Below are 21,103 nucleotides of genomic sequence, written 5' to 3' on the forward strand. Positions count from 1 at the left end.
CACTGTTTGTAACATTTAATCGCAGTATCATCCATTTATTTATTAAAGTTTATTTTCCACACCATTCAAAATAATAGACGACAGTCATGGAAATAGCTCACAAAAGATAAATATAAATATATAATCAAATATATATATATATATATATATATATATATATATATATATATATATATATATATATATATATATATATATATATATATGCACAAAGATGTTTTAAAATAAAAGCAAATACACAATACTCGGAGCTTCAGTGTGCTTTTTTGGAACAATAACAAATCTATCAAATTATTGTTTATACTTTTGAAAAAAATCTAAATGAGATCTCTTCTTACGTCATTAATTATTAAATGAAGAACAGACAATCAGTTACTGTCACAACAAATGCTGAACGACGCAGATTGACATGAACGCAGTCTGAACTATCTTCAGTCTTCAACTTTGCCCAGCAAATATACTCGATAATAATCCATATATTAAATAGTTTGCATCGGCTATACATTATTTACCTCTAAAACATCACAACATCATTTCCGGTAAAGATGCGTTCAATGTAAAAAGCGCTACACAAATGCAACATAACACCTGAACAAATGTGACTTTTCTACAGGTCAAACCCCTTATGAACTCATATTAATCCTATTATTAAATCCTTCCAAAGCTTATTATATTGTCAATCAAAGTTACAAGTTTTAAGTTTTTATAAATAAATCGGGTTATTTCCAAAGATTTTGTGCAAATGGGGAAGATTATTGATCATTTTAATGTTGCTCAAATAATGTTAAAACATGTAACATTTGAATCTTAAATTTAACTTGAGTTGTGAGACTTCGTCATATTTTAATTCAGTCGAAATCTCGAGTTTGATTGACATTAATCACACAATCTTCAACAACACCGGCACATGAACACTGATTCAATGTTCAAGCATCTTAATGTTTAATATCTGATCAGTTCAGAGGCCGATTTAAAAAACAAACACTTGTTAATCATGTAATAATTAAAGTTACAATGTGCATTTAAAAAGGACCCCTGTGATGCTCTTGATACATAATGCACAAATCCTTACAAATGACTCATATATCATCATCAGAGTCCTTCAGACACAAACAATCATCCGTATAAATCAATGTACAGCCATTAACAAAAACTGAATACATTTAAGTTAAACACAGTTACATTACATTATTGAGATCTCACCTGTAAAGAAGAATAACTGCTCGTGTTGTGCTCGTGCTCGGGCTTCGGTGCGTCTGTGGCGTCACAGAGACAAATACTTTCATTATCACTGTGAGGCGGCGCAAACTCAAACGGAAGAAACTGTTTACTATAAAGTTCAGTTTCTTTACAGAAGTTAATGGCTTAGCTAATATTAGTTAATGCATCGGTTAACACGAAAATGAACAACTTATTATAAAGTGTTCCAGAAACATCTATTGGCTATATTAGCATCAGATTTACACCAACAGCTGATGCATGTTTTAATTGAATATAGAAATGTAGCTCTGATCTGCGGTCAGTGTTGTCGTCCTAAACAGTCGGGTAAATAACATCCATGATAATGTTCCCCGGGGGCTTATAAACATTTACCAATTACGGTATGATTTTGTAAACAATGTGTATTGTGAAATAAATAAAATAACAAAGACAAGGCACCCCATACTACACGATTTTATGCACGTGCGGGAAAAAGAAACTAGCCTTTAAACTGAAAATATTACCTATTTAAAAAATCATATACTGAAATGAGGTCGTATTTGTATTCATTCTTTATACATTTTGAAGTTTGCAACACCACATAACCCCAATCCACACACAAATAACATGCATCATATGTGTGGGTATACACAATTCAAAGCAAACCAAGAACTATATAATAATACACTTGTATTCTGGAAAAGACAACGGCTGGGGTCAGTCTGTTGTGTTTGCATCTCAAAGACTGTGTGTTTACTGAACTGTTCACAACATCAAATGCAGGATATGATTACAGCTGGACACTTTGTTGGTTAAGACTGAAAACCCAGTCTCATGAAAATGTGTACATATTTTACGAGTTGGCTATTTCGTATCATTACGTAAGAGTTTGTTCGTATGAATTTGTACAATTTCTGTAATGCAGAAGTGCGCGTTTCTCATACGAGCCATTAAGGACACGCTTATTAATATTACACCCTTACCCAAACCCCTTATCTAAACCTAACCGTTCACTAGAGTATGTAAATATGACAGGAAGCTGTTGTGACAGAAGCAAGTAATTGTCATGTATTAGATGGAATTGATGTCCAGTGATGTCATTGGCTGTAGTTAGCCAAATTTAGAAAAGTTGTTTGAATCCATACAATTTCACCCAGAGAGTGTGTTCCATCGTTACCAACATAGTTCAGAGATTTGGTGTTCCCCAAAAGCATGCCGTGTGTAACTGGAGCCAGCTGATATCTGATAGCTGTGCGGCATGTGTAAACCTCACTCCCCTGGCCTCAATTGGTGCACTAGCTATAGGTCTAGCCCCCTTGTTTGCACGTATGCCTGCCATGCCAGCTGATGTCGGTTCAAATCCTGCTCAGAGCTGGTCAAGTAGGATTTATTTGTATAGAGCTTTTCACAATACACATTGTTTAAAAGAAGATTTACAGAAAATCAATTTTTAACAGAAAATGAAGCAGTATTATCTTTTAAAAAAATAGTCTTAGAGTTATCATTAGCCACGTTTCCACCTTCGGGCCAAATGAGAGCGCACAATGGGACAGGTTCAGGATTTCTTTTGTAAAAATTGCAGGTACAGTTCAAATTCGGTAAAATGCACAATGGACAAAGCAGTGCCTAAATAAGAACTTTCTTTGGTTTGAGATCATGGAAAGTGTGCTATGAAATCGTTCCACTGAGACACCATTCGGGACACCATGGCAGTTACAGTTGGTGAGTTGTCAACACTAACTTATCTTAATAGCTAGCTAATGTTTACAAGGATATATACTCGATACTCTATCTAACATGATACCTCAGCTTGAGTTTCCCTGTTTCCCTGGCTTATTAAGGGTTAGTGCGATGCTGCAGGGCTTTTGGCTCAATGATGGAAATGCAGGTTGATTTTGGGCTCGAGGTCTGAGGCTATTGGCCCTGGCTGGCCTGCTGATAACCCTGGCTCACACTAGCCTGATAGTGGAAAAGCGGCTACTGTGAAGTTTGATAAATACTTTATTATAATTTGTGTCTATAAATAAATAAATTAGTATTTAGAATGACAGTCAGCATCAAAGAAAAACATTACCTTTGGTTTAGTGGCTAAAGCACAGGGCTGTTAATCAGAAGGTCACAGGTTCTAACCTCACGACCACCACCATTGTGTTCTTGAGTAAGACACTTAACTCCAGGTTGCTCCGGGGGGATTGTCCCTGTAATAAGTGCACTGTAAGTCGCTTTGGATAAAAGCGTCTGCCAAATGCATAAATGTAAATGTAAACAAGGCTCACTGTAGGGGTCAGTGCTCTGGTGAAACACCTTGAATATAAACACTAATTGTAAATGAAATTATTACAGATCATAGTTTGGATGCCCTCTGTTTGACTGAAACCTGCTTAAGGTTGTTGACCATAACATTGAACAATAATGTCAACTCTCTTGGAATCAGAAAAAAATGCGACAGGACCAACTCATTGCCATTATCATATGCTAGATTTCATTCTGTCTTATGGAGTAGTTGTTGATACTACAGCAATTCTGGTGCAGAGCGATGACATCTCTTAATTATAAACATAATTACCTCATCTCTTGAATGCTGCAATTAGGTAATGTCAATCAATCAATCTACACCATGCTATCGTTCAGGAAGAACTATTCTTTCAACCACTAAAAATAACTTCACTTTATCTCATATACTCAGTAAGCCAAAAAGTCTAGAAGAACTTGATGTTGGCGAATGTGCCTGGTGAAGACCAACCTGCTTCCAAACATATGTCCTGCAAGGACACACTGTTTACCAAGTCCACGAAGAGGCCTGGTGCACCCTGTGATTCATAAGCGAGGGCGGTCGCATCAATGAGTGAGTCTTTGTTTGGAGAAGGACATGTGTTTAGTGTGTCCTCCAAAGCAAACAAAAGCTGATCCGACAGTCTGAGCTTACAGGTGCGCACGACATAGATATGTAATGCCTGCACCGGACAAAAAATGAGTCTGATCCTCATCTAAATTAAACAGTGGTAGACGGGAGGCTTGCAAGCAGACGCACATAGCCCAAATTACAGACATGAACTGTCGACCAACAGATCTTGCATCACCCACTAGTTTAACTGAAGCTAGAGCCAGCAGGAGTGCAGCCTTTAGAGAGCGCCAGCTGGCGGGGTGTGGTATTCCAGTATAGTTGCTACATAAAGCTTAAGCATTGACGGAGTGATATCTGTGTCCATCTGCTCTTGGAGGAATGTGAGTATCTCAGCTGTGAAACAATTCATTGAGTCTTTGCCATGTGAAGAGCACCAATTTGTAAACACATGCCACATTATAGATAGAGGTGTCTTGTGAATGGTGCAGTAGTTAGAATGGCATTTACCCCTAGAGGGGCATGCGATTTATGTAGTCTACCACTGTCATGTTGTCCAATCGAATCAAAACATGGTGATTTTCTACCTCAGAATTAAAAGTCTTCAAGGTTAAGAAACAACTAGTATTTCCAGGTGATCGAAGTGTCGCGATCGCTTTGCACTTGTCAAGGTGCCGAAGGCCGGGCATCCGGGTACAGTACGCAGGACAGTAATGGTGGTTAAAAATGTGCATGCTGCTCAGCTTCTATGGAGCGAGCACAGCATCGATACACTTCGAGTGTGTGGGGAGCCAGGAAAGAACTCTGAATCGATAAGCTGTACACTTGAACACAAACCTCAAAACAGCCTGTAACGGGGTGGAACTTATACATGAAAGTATGCATGCCCCCTAAGATTTATTGATGCAAACAAGCGCAGAGGGTGATAAGATATCATGTTCTTTTCAAGGAGATTGTAAATTCCCGCACGCAACATCAGTGGATCCCGTGATGGGACCATAGATGACAGAACGCTGTTAGAGGTATAATGGGCGTGTCGAGGAGATAGATCGCTGCTCGCCACTGGGAAGCATTTCTGCACAGAGTGCGTGGGTAAGAGAAGCATGAATGGCTTCTTTGAGAGTGTGTGTGCCTCATGCAGTGCAACAAACGTTTTTCCCATTGTGAGAATGCAATAAAAACGTAGGCATTTGTGAAGGCATTACAAGCGCTTTCTTCTTTCTCTTTATGTGAACACAACAAACATATTTGTGTATCATCCAAGTGAACTCTGCTTGTGGATGTGTGTGTTTCATGTAACAAGCCCATTCTATGTTGTTTGAAAAAAGAAAATTATGTTAACACAACACACAGAAACACATTTGTGCACCATCCCGGCCAACACCCTGCTGGGGTGGGGAGAGTTTGGGGTTGGCTGTGGGTTATGAACAGTGAGAATGGTTGTGTGTTGGAGCACCTCTCTCTCTTTTGTGAGAACATTTTTATATAAACATAACACACAGAAACTCTTCGGGCCATAATTTGTATGGCTTCACTGATGGCTCGGCGGTCTTTGGTGGAGCCAGAACAAGGGACGGGGTTCCCCACCTAGTGCTGACCCGAAGTAAAGTGATGAGTCTTCAGACAGTGTCATTTCTGGACTGCAGGAACCATGCATAAAGGGGAGATCTTTCCGGCTTGACTGGATACCGAGCTCCTAAACCGAGTGGCATGTACATGTTCCTCATCCTCACCTCACATTCTCCTCCCACTCACCCAATTCTGATGCTGCTCAGAAAACAACTGAGACAGTATAGTGAATATTAACATATGTTTATATCGTTGACTGGTGGTGAGAAAAGAGATGTTTATTGACTAACATTAGCATATACACTTTATACTGTCAAACATTATATTCCTTTATGTTTATTTCCAAATGTTACAATTACAGTCTTGGTGTAATGGATTTAACATCGACCTATGTGCAATTCCTGTTTAATTGTATCCAACTCAATTATGTGATAAATATTAAATCAATGAGCAAAGAAGTGTTTTATCCTCGCTCTCCCCCTTCATCGCTGCTTGACTTGAAAGATATAACTTAATTGATGGAAAACAACACGTTGGCTCTTAAACATAAACAGGATTATCAAGATTTCTAAATAGAAACAACAATTTTGCCGATGTTTCCGCATCCCAGAGCACAGCACACTGAAGATATGTGGAATTCTGGGCACAAACGTGTTGGCGTGGTCAAACAGTGACGCCACATTGAAACAGGTCAATAGAGGATCAGTTAAATATGAGGAACTTCTGTTCACAGGTGGTTACTGGCAGGTGCAAGCTGGATAGAAATGCTGTCAAACTTGCATTTCAAACAGCTTTCCAAACATGACGGGAAACAACTTGAAGACACGGTTTAAAGTTCACTGGTCTAAACCAGTGTGATGCATTGGTCTATTCTAAAATCTCTGAAATTATGTTTTACATGAATATATGTATCGGGCAGTTCTTGAGCTGGTGGATATTCAGGGTTTAGCCCAGATGTCTGTAAAAACATATGAGATCTTTAATAAAAGTTTACATTAGTGGGGAGTCTTTTATATAGTAAATCTTTATATATAACTGAAATGAAACTGGCCCACTCATTATGCTCTTGAAGCTTAAGTAATCCATACAGCTCCAATGGTTTAATGACTTCTGGAGTCATCCAATCAGTTTTGGGTCAGAACAGACAAAAATAATAATAAAGAAATAACATAGAACTTGAGATCAGCAGTTTCCTGGGTGATAATGATTTCAAGCTTGATTACACTTCGCTGTGCTAGATGTGAGTGCAGAGATCAGATTAAACCACTGGAGTTGGTTGCATGGACCACCTTTATGATTTCTGCCTTTGATCTCGTAGGTGTCTGATCCACAACAAGAAGCAAGAAGCCCTGACTGCAGGCACCAATTGCAAACTTAAATTAAGAGACTCACAAAACCCTCCACTATCATTGTGATAATAACACATTTATCGCAAAACTAAACACTATTGACACATTTTGATGATTTATGCTAATGATTTAGCACTTTTAATTTTTTGTCAAAGATTACTGATGTGCAGATCTGTGAACATGAGGAAATTACACTAGTGCAATAAATTAAAATGATTAATAATTATTTCATATTTCACACAGCACTGTCAAATTCTTTAAGAAAACAACTTAATCTTTTTACAAGCCTATTAAAGTTGTATTCACGTGAAATTAAACGCTATATTGTTAATACCACAGGCACAGCTTGTAGTGGGAAAACATAAAAGATTATAATGAAACATTAAAAAGTGTTTTGAAGCAAAACTCACATAAAGGCAGAATGAACTTAATCTGCACGAATCCAGTGATTAAATCCATCATAAGTGTTGAACTGTTCAGTGACTTTATGCTGTTGTTTGTTGAACTGTTCGGTGGCTTTATGCTGATGTTTGTTGAACTGTTCAGTGACTTTATGCTGTTGTTTGTTGAACTGTTCAGTGACTTTATGCTGATGATTGTTGAACTGTTCAGTGACTTTATGCTGTTGTTTGTTGAACTGTTCAGTGACTTTATGCTGTTGTTTGTTGAACTGTTCAGTGACTTTATGCTGATGATTGTTGAACTGTTCAGTGGCTTTATGCTGATGTTTGTTGAACTGTTCAGTGACTTTATGCTGTTGTTTGTTGAACTGTTCAGTGACTTTATGCTGATGTTTGTTGAACTGTTCAGTGACTTTATGCTGATGTTTGTTGAACTGTTCGGTGACTTTATGCTGTTGTTTGTTGAACTGTTCAGTGACTTTATGCTGATGATTGTTGAACTGTTCAGTGACTTTATGCTGATGTTTGTTGAACTGTTCAGTGACTTTATGCTGATGTTTGTTGAACTGTTCAGTGACTTTATGCTGATGATTGTTGAACTGTTCAGTGACTTTATGCTGATGATTGTTGAACTGTTCGGTGACTTTATGCTTATGATTGTTGAACTGTTCAGTGACTTTATGCTGATGTTTGTTGAACTGTTCGGTGACTTTATGCTGATGTTTGTTGAACTGTTCAGTGACTTTAAGCTGATGATTGTTGAACTGTTCGGTGACTTTATGCTGATGTTTGTTGAACTGTTCAGTGACTTTATGCTGTTGTTTGTTGAACTGTTCGGTGACTTTATGCTGATGTTTGTTGAACTGTTCAGTGACTTTATGCTGATGTTTGTTGAACTGTTCGGTGACTTTATGCTGTTGTTTGTTGAACTGTTCGGTGACTTTATACTGATGTTTGTTGAACTGTTCGGTGACTTTATGCTGATGTTTGTTGAACTGTTCGGTGACTTTATGCTGATGTTTGTTGAACTGTTCAGTGACTTTATGCTGATGTTTGTTGAACTGTTCGGTGACTTTATGCTGTTGTTTGTTGAACTGTTCAGTGACTTTATGCTGATGATTGTTGAACTGTTCAGTGACTTTATGCTGATGTTTGTTGAACTGTTCGGTGACTTTATGCTGATGTTTGTTGAACTGTTCGGTGACTTTATGCTGTTGTTTGTTGAACTGTTCGGTGACTTTATGCTGTTGTTTGTTGAACTGTTCGGTGACTTTATGCTGATGTTTGTTGAACTGTTCGGTGACTTTATGCTGTTGTTTGTTGAACTGTTCGGTGACTTTATGCTGATGTTTGTTGAACTGTTCGGTGACTTTATGCTGATGTTTGTTAAACTGTTCGGTGACTTTATGCTGTTGTTTGTTGAACTGTTCAGTGACTTTATGCTGATGTTTGTTGAACTGTTCGGTGACTTTATGCTGATGTTTGTTGAACTGTTCAGTGACTTTATGCTGATGTTTGTTGAACTGTTCGGTGACTTTATGCTGTTGTTTGTTGAACTGTTCGGTGACTTTATGCTGATGTTTGTTGAACTGTTCGGTGACTTTATGCTGATGTTTGTTGAACTGTTCGGTGACTTTATGCTGTTGTTTGTTGAACTGTTCGGTGACTTTATGCTGATGTTTGTTGAACTGTTCATTGACTTTATGCTGATGTTTGTTGAACTGTTCAGTGACTTTATGCTGTTGTTTGTTGAACTGTTCAGTGACTTTATGCTGTTGTTTGTTGAACTGTTCAGTGACTTTATGCTGATGATTGTTGAACTGTTCAGTGACTTTATGCTGATGTTTGTTGAACTGTTCAGTGACTTTATGCTGATGTTTGTTGAACTGTTCAGTGACTTTATGCTGATGATTGTTGAACTGTTCAGTGACTTTATGCTGATGATTGTTGAACTGTTCAGTGACTTTATGCTGATGTTTTTTTAACTGTTCGGTGACTTTATGCTGATGATTGTTGAACTGTTCAGTGACTTTATGCTGATGTTTGTTGAACTGTTCAGTGACTTTATGCTGATGTTTGTTGAACTGTTCAGTGACTTTATGCTGATGTTTTTGTTAGTTCCTGGTCATATATCAGATGATTTGATGATTGGCACTGTTAATAAGTTTCTCATGTTCAGTGTTTGTGTTTCTTCTTCAAAAGTTCAAAACTTGAACATTTTCTTTGTTAAGAAACAGACCAATATTTAAAGTGTGTTTCAAAGCAGCTCTTCAGGTGGTCTTAATGGACGGGAAGCATGTGGGCAGTGAAGTGTCTTTGGCTTTTTTTCTTCGACACTATATGATTTGTATTTGTCTTGAAGTGTCTGAAAACTTTTATTATTTAATGGTTTCTGCTGTTATCGGCACTTTAAGCGTTTAGAAGTGCGATGATATCCCTGCCTATATGGAAATAAATAAATATATTCGAGAAGAAATATGTCTATGATAGAAATGTATTTAAATGTTGCGATAGAAACCTTTTGCCCAATATAACATACTGAATTTAAATACTTTGCTTTACACTGCTTGTGCAATATGCCTTCTTTTTATTTAAATTCTGATATAAATAAGACTTCATAATTTTATAATTTAACTTAAGTTATTAATATCCTAACATAGGCCTAAAAAGAGAGAAATGACACCTGAAATAAACGCCAGTATTCTCTCTCTCTCTCTCTATATATATATATATATATATTGTATATGTATCAAATATTAGGCATATATATAAATATTTGTGGTAGCCTACTAAAAAAAGTGTTAATGTTTGTTTGTTTAGAATCCACTTTAATTAATTGTACGGACATTTTAAACTGCAGTTGTCGTATTCGTTGTTGTTTTTAACCAGCTCCGCATTGTGGCACAGATGAGCTTCCGTATTCATCAAGAAACAGAGTTCTCTCTCTCTCTCTCTCTCTCTCTCTCTCTCTCTCTCTCTCTCTCTCTCTCTGTCGATTTCTAAACTTATAAGTGCTGAAGAATGGCGTCCAGTTCAGGTAAGCATATTCCAGATCAGTCTTTAAATAATATTAGCCAAAGTTATTTTGATTATAACATTATATTTCACCACCTGCATGATAAAGGAATTGTAACCTATGCGACAATGTATATATATAAACATAATATTTATATTTATATAAGTGTATATATAAACATAAAACTTTCGTACTCTTTACTGTATAGAGTGTGTATGTTGACGTGCTGTTCATTGATGCATATTGTATGTTTCGTTGAATGTATTTATTTATTTATTTTCAGATCAAGGAGAACATTATTGTAAAGCTTCTTCTATGGTCTGTGTACCTCGGATAATACGTTCTCTTATTTCTGTCATCAAAACACCCAATAAACCATTTATCACATTTCCGTCTCTATCACGTCAACGATTTATGTTGCATTTGTTTTTTTTGTTTGTTTGTTTTTTATCAATTTAAAAAGAAATATCTAAAAACAAGAAAACTATTTTTTAATTCGTGCATATAAACGAAGATTATAAGTGAAATATGTGTGATGCGCATGTGGGCGTGTCTGACAGACCTGTTTCACTGATTGGTCAATGCGCATCTGTTCCTCCTCAAGACTGTCAAACTGTAAATTAAATGTCGCCAGATCAGATTTGTTGTGTTCAGACTACAGTTGCTTATGCTATAATGTCCATATTAGTTGTCATGGTAATGCAGCGAACTTGCATAATTCTCCATGCATGATATTTGAACTTTATCGCGTTGTGGTTTCTCGCAACTGGTATGTGTTTCTGCAGCTCAGTGCATCTCTTTGGGGAAATTAAGTGAATGTCTGTGTTATTATAAGATGTTTGCAGTGCTGTGCGTGCCCTGTAATATATCAATGAAATAATGGTGTGTTTCATTGAAAGTGATTATCTCTGTGCCTGTTCCCCTGTGAGAGTTTGGTAGTGCTGAAATGTGTCATAAAAAGGCTCATTATTTATTGAAAATTCAGTTTGATCCTACTGCATGGCCATGATTGTTGTATTAAATTAAAAGTGCCCTGTGAAGGCATTAATTATGCTGAATGGAGGACTGTATGTTTTCTCGTCGCAAAACCTGACGTGAAACAACCGTCGCGCGCTGCAAATTACAAAATAAACACATGAAATCCGACCATTCACACTGTTTTGTTTTGTCTATTAATATTATACCCATAAACTTTAACTAAAATAAGAAAAATACCTTCAATATTAAACACCACAGCAAGTCAATGCCCATTAAGATCACCCTGAGAACTCGCAACATTCCCAGGGCAGTTGTTAAGGCATATGGCGACACCTGCTGACCGATTGGAGCTATGAATAAACAAAATTTGATCTCCCCACTGCATTTTCCAAAAAGCAGCATCCTCTTCAGTAGAGTGAGTCTCTTGCAAAAACAAAAACAAATTGTTACTTCTGCCCTTTACAAAACATAAATATACCTTTACGTTTTACAATGTCCTTTAGTCCCCTTGCATTTAACAAACAAAAAGATACGAGACTTTAAAGAGAACATACGCTCACCGGAACTCACAGTGAACAAACGACTTATGCTATCACAAAATAAGTCGAGATCAGAAGAATGAAACTGCAAGAGTTACAAAAACAAAGTCCTTCAAAGATCAGCACAATTCCCATTTTTCCAAGTTCCATCATCAGCCAAAAATCTGCTTCCCCTTGATGAAAGCAAATGGACCACGAAAGAACGCCACTTTTGATCCCTTTGACAACACCCAAATTTGATCTCTATAGATTCTCTTTGAAAATTTAATGATGATCTGGCGCATGCGATTTCCTTCCTTTCTGCCAATTCGATGAACCTTGTCAACCGCTTCTTCCATTTCCCATGGCACTCCAGGAGCAATCTTTGAAAGCAGTGAAATCACCTCTGCTCTGATGTTCTCGTTCTGATCGCTGGCGAGCCTTTGATGCGTAAGTTCCAACGCCTTTTGTAGCGATCCAGTTCTCCTACCCTCGCCTTCAGCTCTTTATTTTCCTGTTTGAGAACAGAAAGATTCAGATCCATTTCCGATGCCTTCTGCTTGTGAGCTTTCAGCTCTCCCTTAACCTCGGAGATGACGCTATAGTTCTCTTCCATTTTCTTTGACAACTCCTCGAGTGAAAAGCCTCGAGGATATCCGCATTAGAAATCTCTTCCTCCTGCTCAGGACGCACTTTCTTCATAATGTGCACTTTGCTGGGAGTAACAGGTAGATTCTCTAATCACCAGTTTCCTCCAAAAGACACTTATTTGCAGCAAGAGCTACCTCCATCACTTCGGCGTAATCGTGCTCATTTCTGTTACTACTCACTATCTTATCTTCAGATTTATTTGCTCCGCTTGCCATCTTTAGACGATGAGAAATTTATTACAGTGAAAAACTAATTGGGAAAAGTCTAAAAATACATAAATAAACTTTGGGACTTTGCTAGTTGTTAACTATGCTGCCATTTAGTACGCCATCTTGCTCCTCCATCCGACAGCGCCCCTCGGGGCCGGCGCTGAGCTAGCCGCAGGACCGCGACGCCACCCGCCTCACGGCTGGCCGCCAAGAACCTCAAGAAGGCTTCAAAGCGCCCCTGAGAAGGGCAGCCCGGGACTCAGGAAACTGCACTATGGGAGCTGGTAAGCAGACCACTCCCCCGCCGGAGGGTCAGTTGGAGAATCCTCGTTTCTTTGCAAATTTTGTTTCGCCGCACGCCCAACGGGCTGCGGTACCCACATTTTCAAAAGAAGAGCAGTTTCCTCAGCCCCTGGGCTCTATTTCCGGTCTCCCTGGCTGTCGTTATCATGACCGCTGTCCACCGGTTCTCTTTGGCAGGTACGGTGCCCTGGAACCGGGCCTCCCGCTTCCACGTGCCCAGCCATGGCACAAGCCCGCCCCTGAGCCGATGGTCTCCACATGCCACGAGTATGAAAATCTTCCTCCCCCATTCCAGGCTGTTCCGGGAGCGGTCACAAGTAGCCAGGTAAGTGCTTCGATGTCTCTAGACTCAGCACCCCGGGCTCCACACTGTTGCGAGGCCCCGCCCACTGGTAATTCTGACGCTATAGTCCCCTTGGTCCCTCTCGCACGGAGCTTGGAGGTGTGGCTCGCGCTCCCAACCCGTCGCGCTGGTTGATCAGGACCGTCCGACTCGGCTATGCGATTCAATTCGCCAGGCGCCCGCCCAGGTTTAACGACGTCCGCTCCACTGCAGTGAGAGGCGAGAACGACGCTGCCCTCCCCTTCGGCATGTCCTTGTCCCTTTGCAAATTCACGAAAGTCGCAGGGGCAGCCCTTGCCCCACTAAGGGAAGTGGGCATCCGCATCCTCAACTATCTCGACGACTGGCTAATCCTAGCTCACTCGCGGGACATGTTGTGTTGCTCACAGGGACCTGGTGCTCACTCTGAATAAAGTGTCCAAACAATACACTTCAGTTTTATTAAAAATCCAGGTTGTTGTACTGGTTTATTTCATACAATCTAAAAAATATACTTTTTATAAATGTTTTATTTGATTTCATAAAATAATTATGTAAATTGTGCAAAATGTATACTAAATAAAAAATATTATGTATGCAAAAGGTTTTAAAACACTGTGTAAAAATGTCAAGAACAAGTAGAGAAGCAGTAGATTCTCACTTTTATAAGTGCAGCACATTGATCAATTAAACTTCAGCGTACCGATTTATTGATGGAAACTAGGAAGCTTACGCAACTCTGCCATCTCTTTGTTGCAAACTTGTGTTGTAACATCCGGGAAGTTGTTAACGTATGAAAATTTACTGTCACAAATTTGGCACATTGATTAAAAGTGGAATCCAAAGTAAAATACTGATAGACTGTACAGGTCTGGAAAGCAGATGTTGTGTGATTGTTTTATACAGATCAGCAAACGGAGTGGATTTACAGATGCTATAAAGAGTCAGGTTGAAGATCATTAAGATGCAGTCATGTTATAATTGTACAATTAAATTGTATTAGTGCTGTTAGGCTTCTGAAATGTGTAGTTCAGTGGTTGAGGAAATAAATACATTCTGAAATATCAACACATTTCCCCAAAAGGAATAGACTCCAGCTCTGTAGTCGATTCCAATGTTTCAAGTCGATTCTCGATTCCCAACCCCTTAGAATCAAGGAATCGACTCCCAGCCCTAATGGCAAAGACAAAACATAATGTATGCACATGATGATGCAGTATTATGAAAACTAATTGGGAAAAAACTGCATTCTGTAATTTGCAAACAAATTTGTTTTGCTCATGTTTCATAATTAGGCCAGTTTTGTGACCTTTATGTGCAGTTTTGACCCATTCAGAATAAACATTTTAAATTTAAACCAAAGTTGATCTGTTCATCAGTGACATGTGGATGCATTAAAATCTCAGTGTGACACAGTAAATGTTTTATATCATGTGTGTTTTGTTTGTAACAGTGAGTGATTTGAGGATTGTTCTGCTGGGAACGAATGCTTCAGAAAACAGTCGAGTGGGGAACTTCCTGTTAGGAAGAGCAGCGTTTGAGACTGAAGAACCTCCAGATGTTGTACAGAGAGTTGGAGGAAAACACATGACAGTCATCAACACTCCAAACATCTCACTCCATCAGATGACACAGAGAGTGAGAGAGTGTGTGTCTCTGTCTGCACCAGGACCTCATGTGATCCTTCTGGTACTGAAACATGATCAGTGTTCAAGAGAAGAGAAAGAGTGTGTGGAGATGCTGCTCAACTCTTTCTCTCACACTGTTTATCAACACACCATGATGATCACCACACACGAGTCACACACTCAAGTCAATGACATTATACAGGAAATCATTCACCAATGCAACGACAGACACTTCAGACTGGAGAGAAACAGCACTCCTGCTCAACTGATGGAGAAATGTGAAGAGATTGTACACAGTAATGGAGGACAACATCTGATTTGCAAAGAAACAGGTAACATTTTTGACAGTTATTGCGATATGTGTCCTCAGGGAGAAGCCTGGATAGTTTTGTTTTAGGGCCTGCATTGCATGATTGTATGTCATTGGGCTGTTAAAAAAACGCTTGGCAACCTGATAGGCATTATGCAACTTCAAATGGTCTAGGAAAACGTGGTACTTACAGTGTAATCCTCAGACAGATGGGGTAAGGGCCAAGTGCTATCAAGGCCTTTCTTGGTGATGAGTTAGTCATTCTCTTTAACTGAATAAAAAGGTAACAGCTTGGGCTTTGGTATGCCAAAAGCAGCAGCAATAGCCATCTTAATCAGAACTGGCATTGTAGGCTGGTTAGCCAATGTAAATGCTTTCATAGGAGTTGATATATCCAGGAGCTTGGGAAGGAACATATTGTGGCATGGAGTCGGAGGGATATGGCTGCTGAACTTGTGAATAAATTCTTCTGAGGTGGTGACGGTGAATAGTATGTGGTTTGGGTTGCTGACTGATTTAGAGGTGAGAGAGGAATTGCGCCACTGATAGTTGCTGTACTTGATGAACTGGGAACTGTGTAGTGCAGATGGGGCTGTTTGCAGCCACAATAAGTCAAGTCAATTCTATCTGTGTAGCGCTTTTCACAACACAAATCGTTTCAAAGAAGCTTTCCTGAAAATCATGCATTAACAGACAATGAAACATTAATATCTATAAAGTCTTAGTCATCATAGTGTAGTTTGGTTAAATGTGATTGTAAATTGTGTATAAAAATAAATAATAATTGCATTTAGAATGCCAGTAAGCAGGCCTAAGGGACTGTGGCATGGAACACAAAAATGTGCATGTATGTATGAGGCAATAATACAAACTCAAGAATAAGTGATTTAAACAAACAAAAAACTGGAGGTTGCAGAACTTCTGAGCCGGAATGAAACATTTTAGTTTTTAGTCACTGGTTAGAGGAGAAGAACATGATTTGTTGCTCTTTTTGAGATGTGATCCATCATTTGTAATCAGGGTTCTGTTTTCTTTATTTTACAGAATCAATAAAAGGACAAAACATTCCTGTAAACATCCAGGACACTCCTTACAGTCGATCAGACAGAAGACTTGTTCTCCTGGGGAAGAGTGGTGTTGGAAAGAGTGCGGCTGGAAACACAATACTGGGACAGAAAGTGTTTGAATCTGACATGAGAATGAAATCAGTAACCACCAAGTGCTCAGATAATATAGTCACTGTTTCAGGCAGAAATGTGTCTGTAGTTGATACACCAGGATTCTTTCACACTGACATGAATCATGAAGAGTTAATGACAGAAATAGCGAGAAGTGTTTATTTATCGAGTCCTGGGCCGCACGCTTTTCTCATCGTGTTTTCTGTGAATGTCAGAGTCACACAGCTGGAAAAAAAGATTTATCAGATGATTGAAACACTGTTTGGAGAGGAAGTGTTAAAATACTCCATCATTCTCTTCACTTATGGAGATCTGTTAGAAGAACAGTCAATCGAGGGACTCGTTGAACAATATCATACATTAAGATCTGTAGTTGATCAGTGTGGAGGCAGATATCACGTGTTTAATAACAATCATCAGAATAACAGAGATCAGGTGACTGAACTACTGCAGAAGATTGACACAATGATACAGCAGAATGGAGGAGGACATTACACTAATCAGATGTATCAAGATGCTCAGAGATTTAAACCAGAGGAGGAAGGGAGGAGAAGACATAATAAGGAGAGACAATGGCAAGAAGAGATTGAGAGTGTGATAAAAGAGACAGAGGAAAGAGTCAGGGCAGAGTATGAAGCTCGTTTGAGGTCTGAACTCGAAACAATTAAAACACAGACAGAGGAAGAGGAGAGACAGAGAGGGAAGAGGAGAGACTGAGAGAGGAAGAGGAGAGACTGAGAGAGGAAGAGAGAAAACGGGAGGAAAATCAAAGAGAAAAGGAGATTGAGAGAGTGAGAAAGGAGACAGAGGAGTACTATGAAAGGAGAAAAAATATTCAGCAGTGCTCAATACACTAAGTTGCCCTCAGTGAGTGTTTGCTGATATTTCATAATCGTTGCGATTTGCGTAATCCTTTATAAAACAAAATGAAAAAAGTTGTGTTGATTTTATGAAATAGTACACAATTACATATCAATCCAGTATTAAAACAACATATAACAAACACAAGCTATGTAGAACTAAATCAAAATAAAAGATTGCGGAGCAACACTAGAGCACATGGAGCCAAACTTTTAGTCGGTGCACTAGAAACTGCGGATCAGTGGTGTGTTTCCCGAACAACATAACTCGCTGCTTAACCACCATAATACGATGCGTCATTGGAGAAATTAACTAGCTAGTCAAGACCGTTTCCTGAATCCATAGTAACTATGTCGCACATCCGTCTTTCAAACCACATTGGTTCAACAAAATGGCTCTGTCCTTAATGATGTCATGCAGGGGTGGAGTAAAAACTTCTGGGAAAATTCAATTATAATAGCTCATATACACATACACCAGAAAGAAGTTTAATGCAAGAAAGCTGCTGAGGACACAAGATCGGCGTGTAACGGGTAATGAGACAGATGCATTGCGCTACAATAGACGTGTTTCCCTCTATAGCAGACATTTATTTAGAGGAGATCATCCCTATGCCGTATTCCTGTCAAAGCCTTTACCATCCACTGTGAGAGCAGCAGAGGGCTGAAGGATGTGGGGCACCAAATATCAGTCATTTGGAATTCACTTTTTAAGACCTTTATATTGAAAATCCAGTTTTATCCCATTTGGAATGCAACCAAAAATGGCACTCATGTGTTAACATGGAAACAGAACCCGTGTTCTCCGACAAAAAACACTTGTGTAAAAGTGCTTTCTCTTAACAGGATTTGTAAGCACTTAAACGACTACATTCGCGTTTGCATAGCATCATGTAAATGTAATTGTTCTGCACTTATATAGCACCTTTTTAACCTTAGCGGTTTACACTGTGACTCATTCACCCGTTCACACACACACACACACCAATGATGGCAGAGCTGCATGCAAGGTGCTAGCCTGCCATTGGGAGCAACTTGGGGTTCAGTGTCTTGCCCAAGGACACTTCGGCATGTGGGCCGGGATTTGAACCACCAACCCTGCGATTAGTGGCCCACCTGCTCTACCGCCTGAGCCACAGCCGCCCTAAAAATCAGAATGGCTTTCTGCAAAACTCAGAATAAGTATTTTTTTTAAATGCCTGTAAACGCGATCAAAGTCTTTACAGAATTAAAGATATGCATTTACAATTTACATTTATGCATTTGGCAGACACTTTTATCCAAAGCGACTTTGGACAGTGCAAGTTACAAATTGCCCAAATAAAAATTTGTTTTCAACAATGATCTGAAAGATGCGGATAACGTGAATATGTGAGTGGTGATGTAAACTGAGGTAACAATGTCACATTCAGACAGCCACACTGCACTTTTTTACATAGTACAAACACTTAAATGTTGAGATGTGGGGATGGTATTGTGAATGTTAGGTTACAAGGTTGTGAATTTTGTTAAAATGTGTACCTGTCATGACAAGTCATTTCATAATTACACTTACAGTATGACATCATATGGATAGAATAGGCTACATTAAATGTATACATTAAAAAACCGTATCTATACAGTTTAGTGCAGAATGTGGATACCCCTTTTGTTTTATAAGTTCCCACACCCCTTACAGAATGTCTAAAAATATAAGATATTAAAGATCATATTTTCTTATCTAAATCTACATTACACAAACTGTACTGTAATGTACACAATCCTGTTCAAAAGCTTGCATCCGCTTGGTTCTTCTTGTGCTTCTTCTTGAACATCAACGATTGTTTGCACTTTTTGTAATAGTTGGAGTCCGTTAATTGTCCTACGTGTCAAAAGCTGGATGTCAATATCATATATCCCTGTTGGGAAGAACTCAAATATGCAGAAGGTGCTGGGAACACAATACAGTACATCAGTTGCGGGATGTTTCTTCAGAAATGTGGGCAGCTTCACTGCTCGGGACAAAGCAGGAACTCATGAACAATTATTACACTAACAGTCGACGATCATCAATGAAGCAGCACACAATATTAAAAACCAATGAATGTAAAGTTTTGTACTGTAATTAAGAAACATACATAGTGCAGTCTCAAAATATTTTAAAGAAAGATTCTATATTTGCCCGCTGTACCGAAACCGTACCGAGCTGTGACCCCAAAACAGAGGTACATACCAAACTGTTCATTTGTTATACTGTTGTTGTCCTGATGTACAGTATATGCCGTTTTACTCATGACATGGCAAAGGGAAACAGGCACATACTGTCAAACAGCCTTCTCAGGTACAAATTTCATAATAACACAGGAAACAATTTGACAGAAGAAATTAAAAATGTTTGAATTGTGAGCAAACTGCACTTATAGGAAGACACGTTTAGCGTTCAAACACGCATTCTTCCCCCATAAGCATTAAAGGTACTTCTGCTACAGGCTTGCATGACTTCAGTATATATTTCTCTCAAATTACACTTTTCACTTATGTATAATCAGTTTTACAATGATTCACAATGTAATTTACTGTGTTGTTTAATGTTGTTAAATGTCATGTTGATTGAAAAAATAAGCAATTCAATATACCGAGGGTTTAGGGGGATGTGTGCTTTTTGTTTTTCCCCTTGTCTTTCCCCTGTTTGTGCCATCAGTTGTACAGCTATGGGGTCATCCGCCCAGAGCCACCTATCACGGATGTTTTGCCCCATTAATCCTAGTAACCATACATTAACGCTCATATTTTGGGACCATAACATCGTAGAGATATGGGAGTTTTACCCTTGCAACTGCTTGGAAGCCACATAGTGACCACCCAGAACACCGTAGCAACCACCCAGAACACCCTAGCAACTGCCTAACAATCACACTAATCTATCACACTTTTCTATCTATCTATCTGTCTGCCTGTCAGTCCGTCCGTTCATTCATCCATTACCCTAAAACCAGCATAAGAGTATAAAGGTCATCATACAATAAACTGGAAAACAAAATCAAACCTTTATCTACATGTTTTTGTTTTTGCTTGAAAACTCCTAGATTTCCTGTTTGACAGGTTTTGAAGCTTCTGGTAAAACAAAAAAAAAAAATTTTTTTTATGTTTTGCTGTACATTAATTACTTTCTCACGTGGAACAAGGAAGTTTCTTTACACGAAACTTACATTTGGCACCACACATGACTGATGAATTATGTGAGTGGAATTTCTGGAATTAAGTGATCGAGTCTCATCACAACACACTGATGAGACATCAACTTTAACTTTGTTGTCTTGAAAGACTACACCTACCCGTGGCCCATCACCTAAAATTAAGATATTCATTAATTATGACACCTCTTCATGAAAATATATAAAGAATATTATGATACAATGTGCAAATGTTTTAGGCAGTTATTCCAAATATTTTGTATTTTTTAATCTGTGAAGAGTGAAACTCAAAGACTTTATCCTGACCAGTTTTAAGACTGAAGTCAAGTATTAAAGAAACACTTTCTTCAGTTCTCTTAGGCTACAAGTTATTAGTTTTATTATTATTGTATTGTTTTATTATTCATTAGTTCACTGTTCATTGAGACTGAAGTCCTAAAATGCTCAACCATCATTAAAACTCAACCGTCTGTCAGGATGTGATCGGAAAGGACATCTGAGTGTTTTGGAAATATTAAATCAGAACACATGCTGAAATAGATATAATTAGACATAATTCAATATTTTAAGTTTCTTTGGTTTTAACTGTCTGTAGA

The 21,103-nt window shown here is 38.6% G+C and overlaps 1 protein-coding gene across 1 annotated transcript; it reads left to right on the forward strand.

The window, feature by feature from the left end:
• Positions 1–10,355: 10,355 nt before the first annotated feature.
• LOC127648317 (GTPase IMAP family member 4-like) lies at positions 10,356–20,338 on the forward strand. Its single transcript, XM_052132973.1, has 3 exons — positions 10,356–10,398; positions 14,812–15,318; positions 16,341–20,338. Exons 1-3 carry the CDS (start codon positions 10,383–10,385, stop codon positions 17,189–17,191), a joined length of 1,374 nt encoding a protein of 457 aa, XP_051988933.1. The 5' UTR covers positions 10,356–10,382; the 3' UTR covers positions 17,192–20,338.
• Positions 20,339–21,103: the final 765 nt, after the last annotated feature.

Source organism: Xyrauchen texanus, chromosome 8 (genome assembly GCF_025860055.1).
Source record: "Xyrauchen texanus isolate HMW12.3.18 chromosome 8, RBS_HiC_50CHRs, whole genome shotgun sequence".
NCBI classification, from domain to species: domain Eukaryota; kingdom Metazoa; phylum Chordata; class Actinopteri; order Cypriniformes; family Catostomidae; genus Xyrauchen; species Xyrauchen texanus.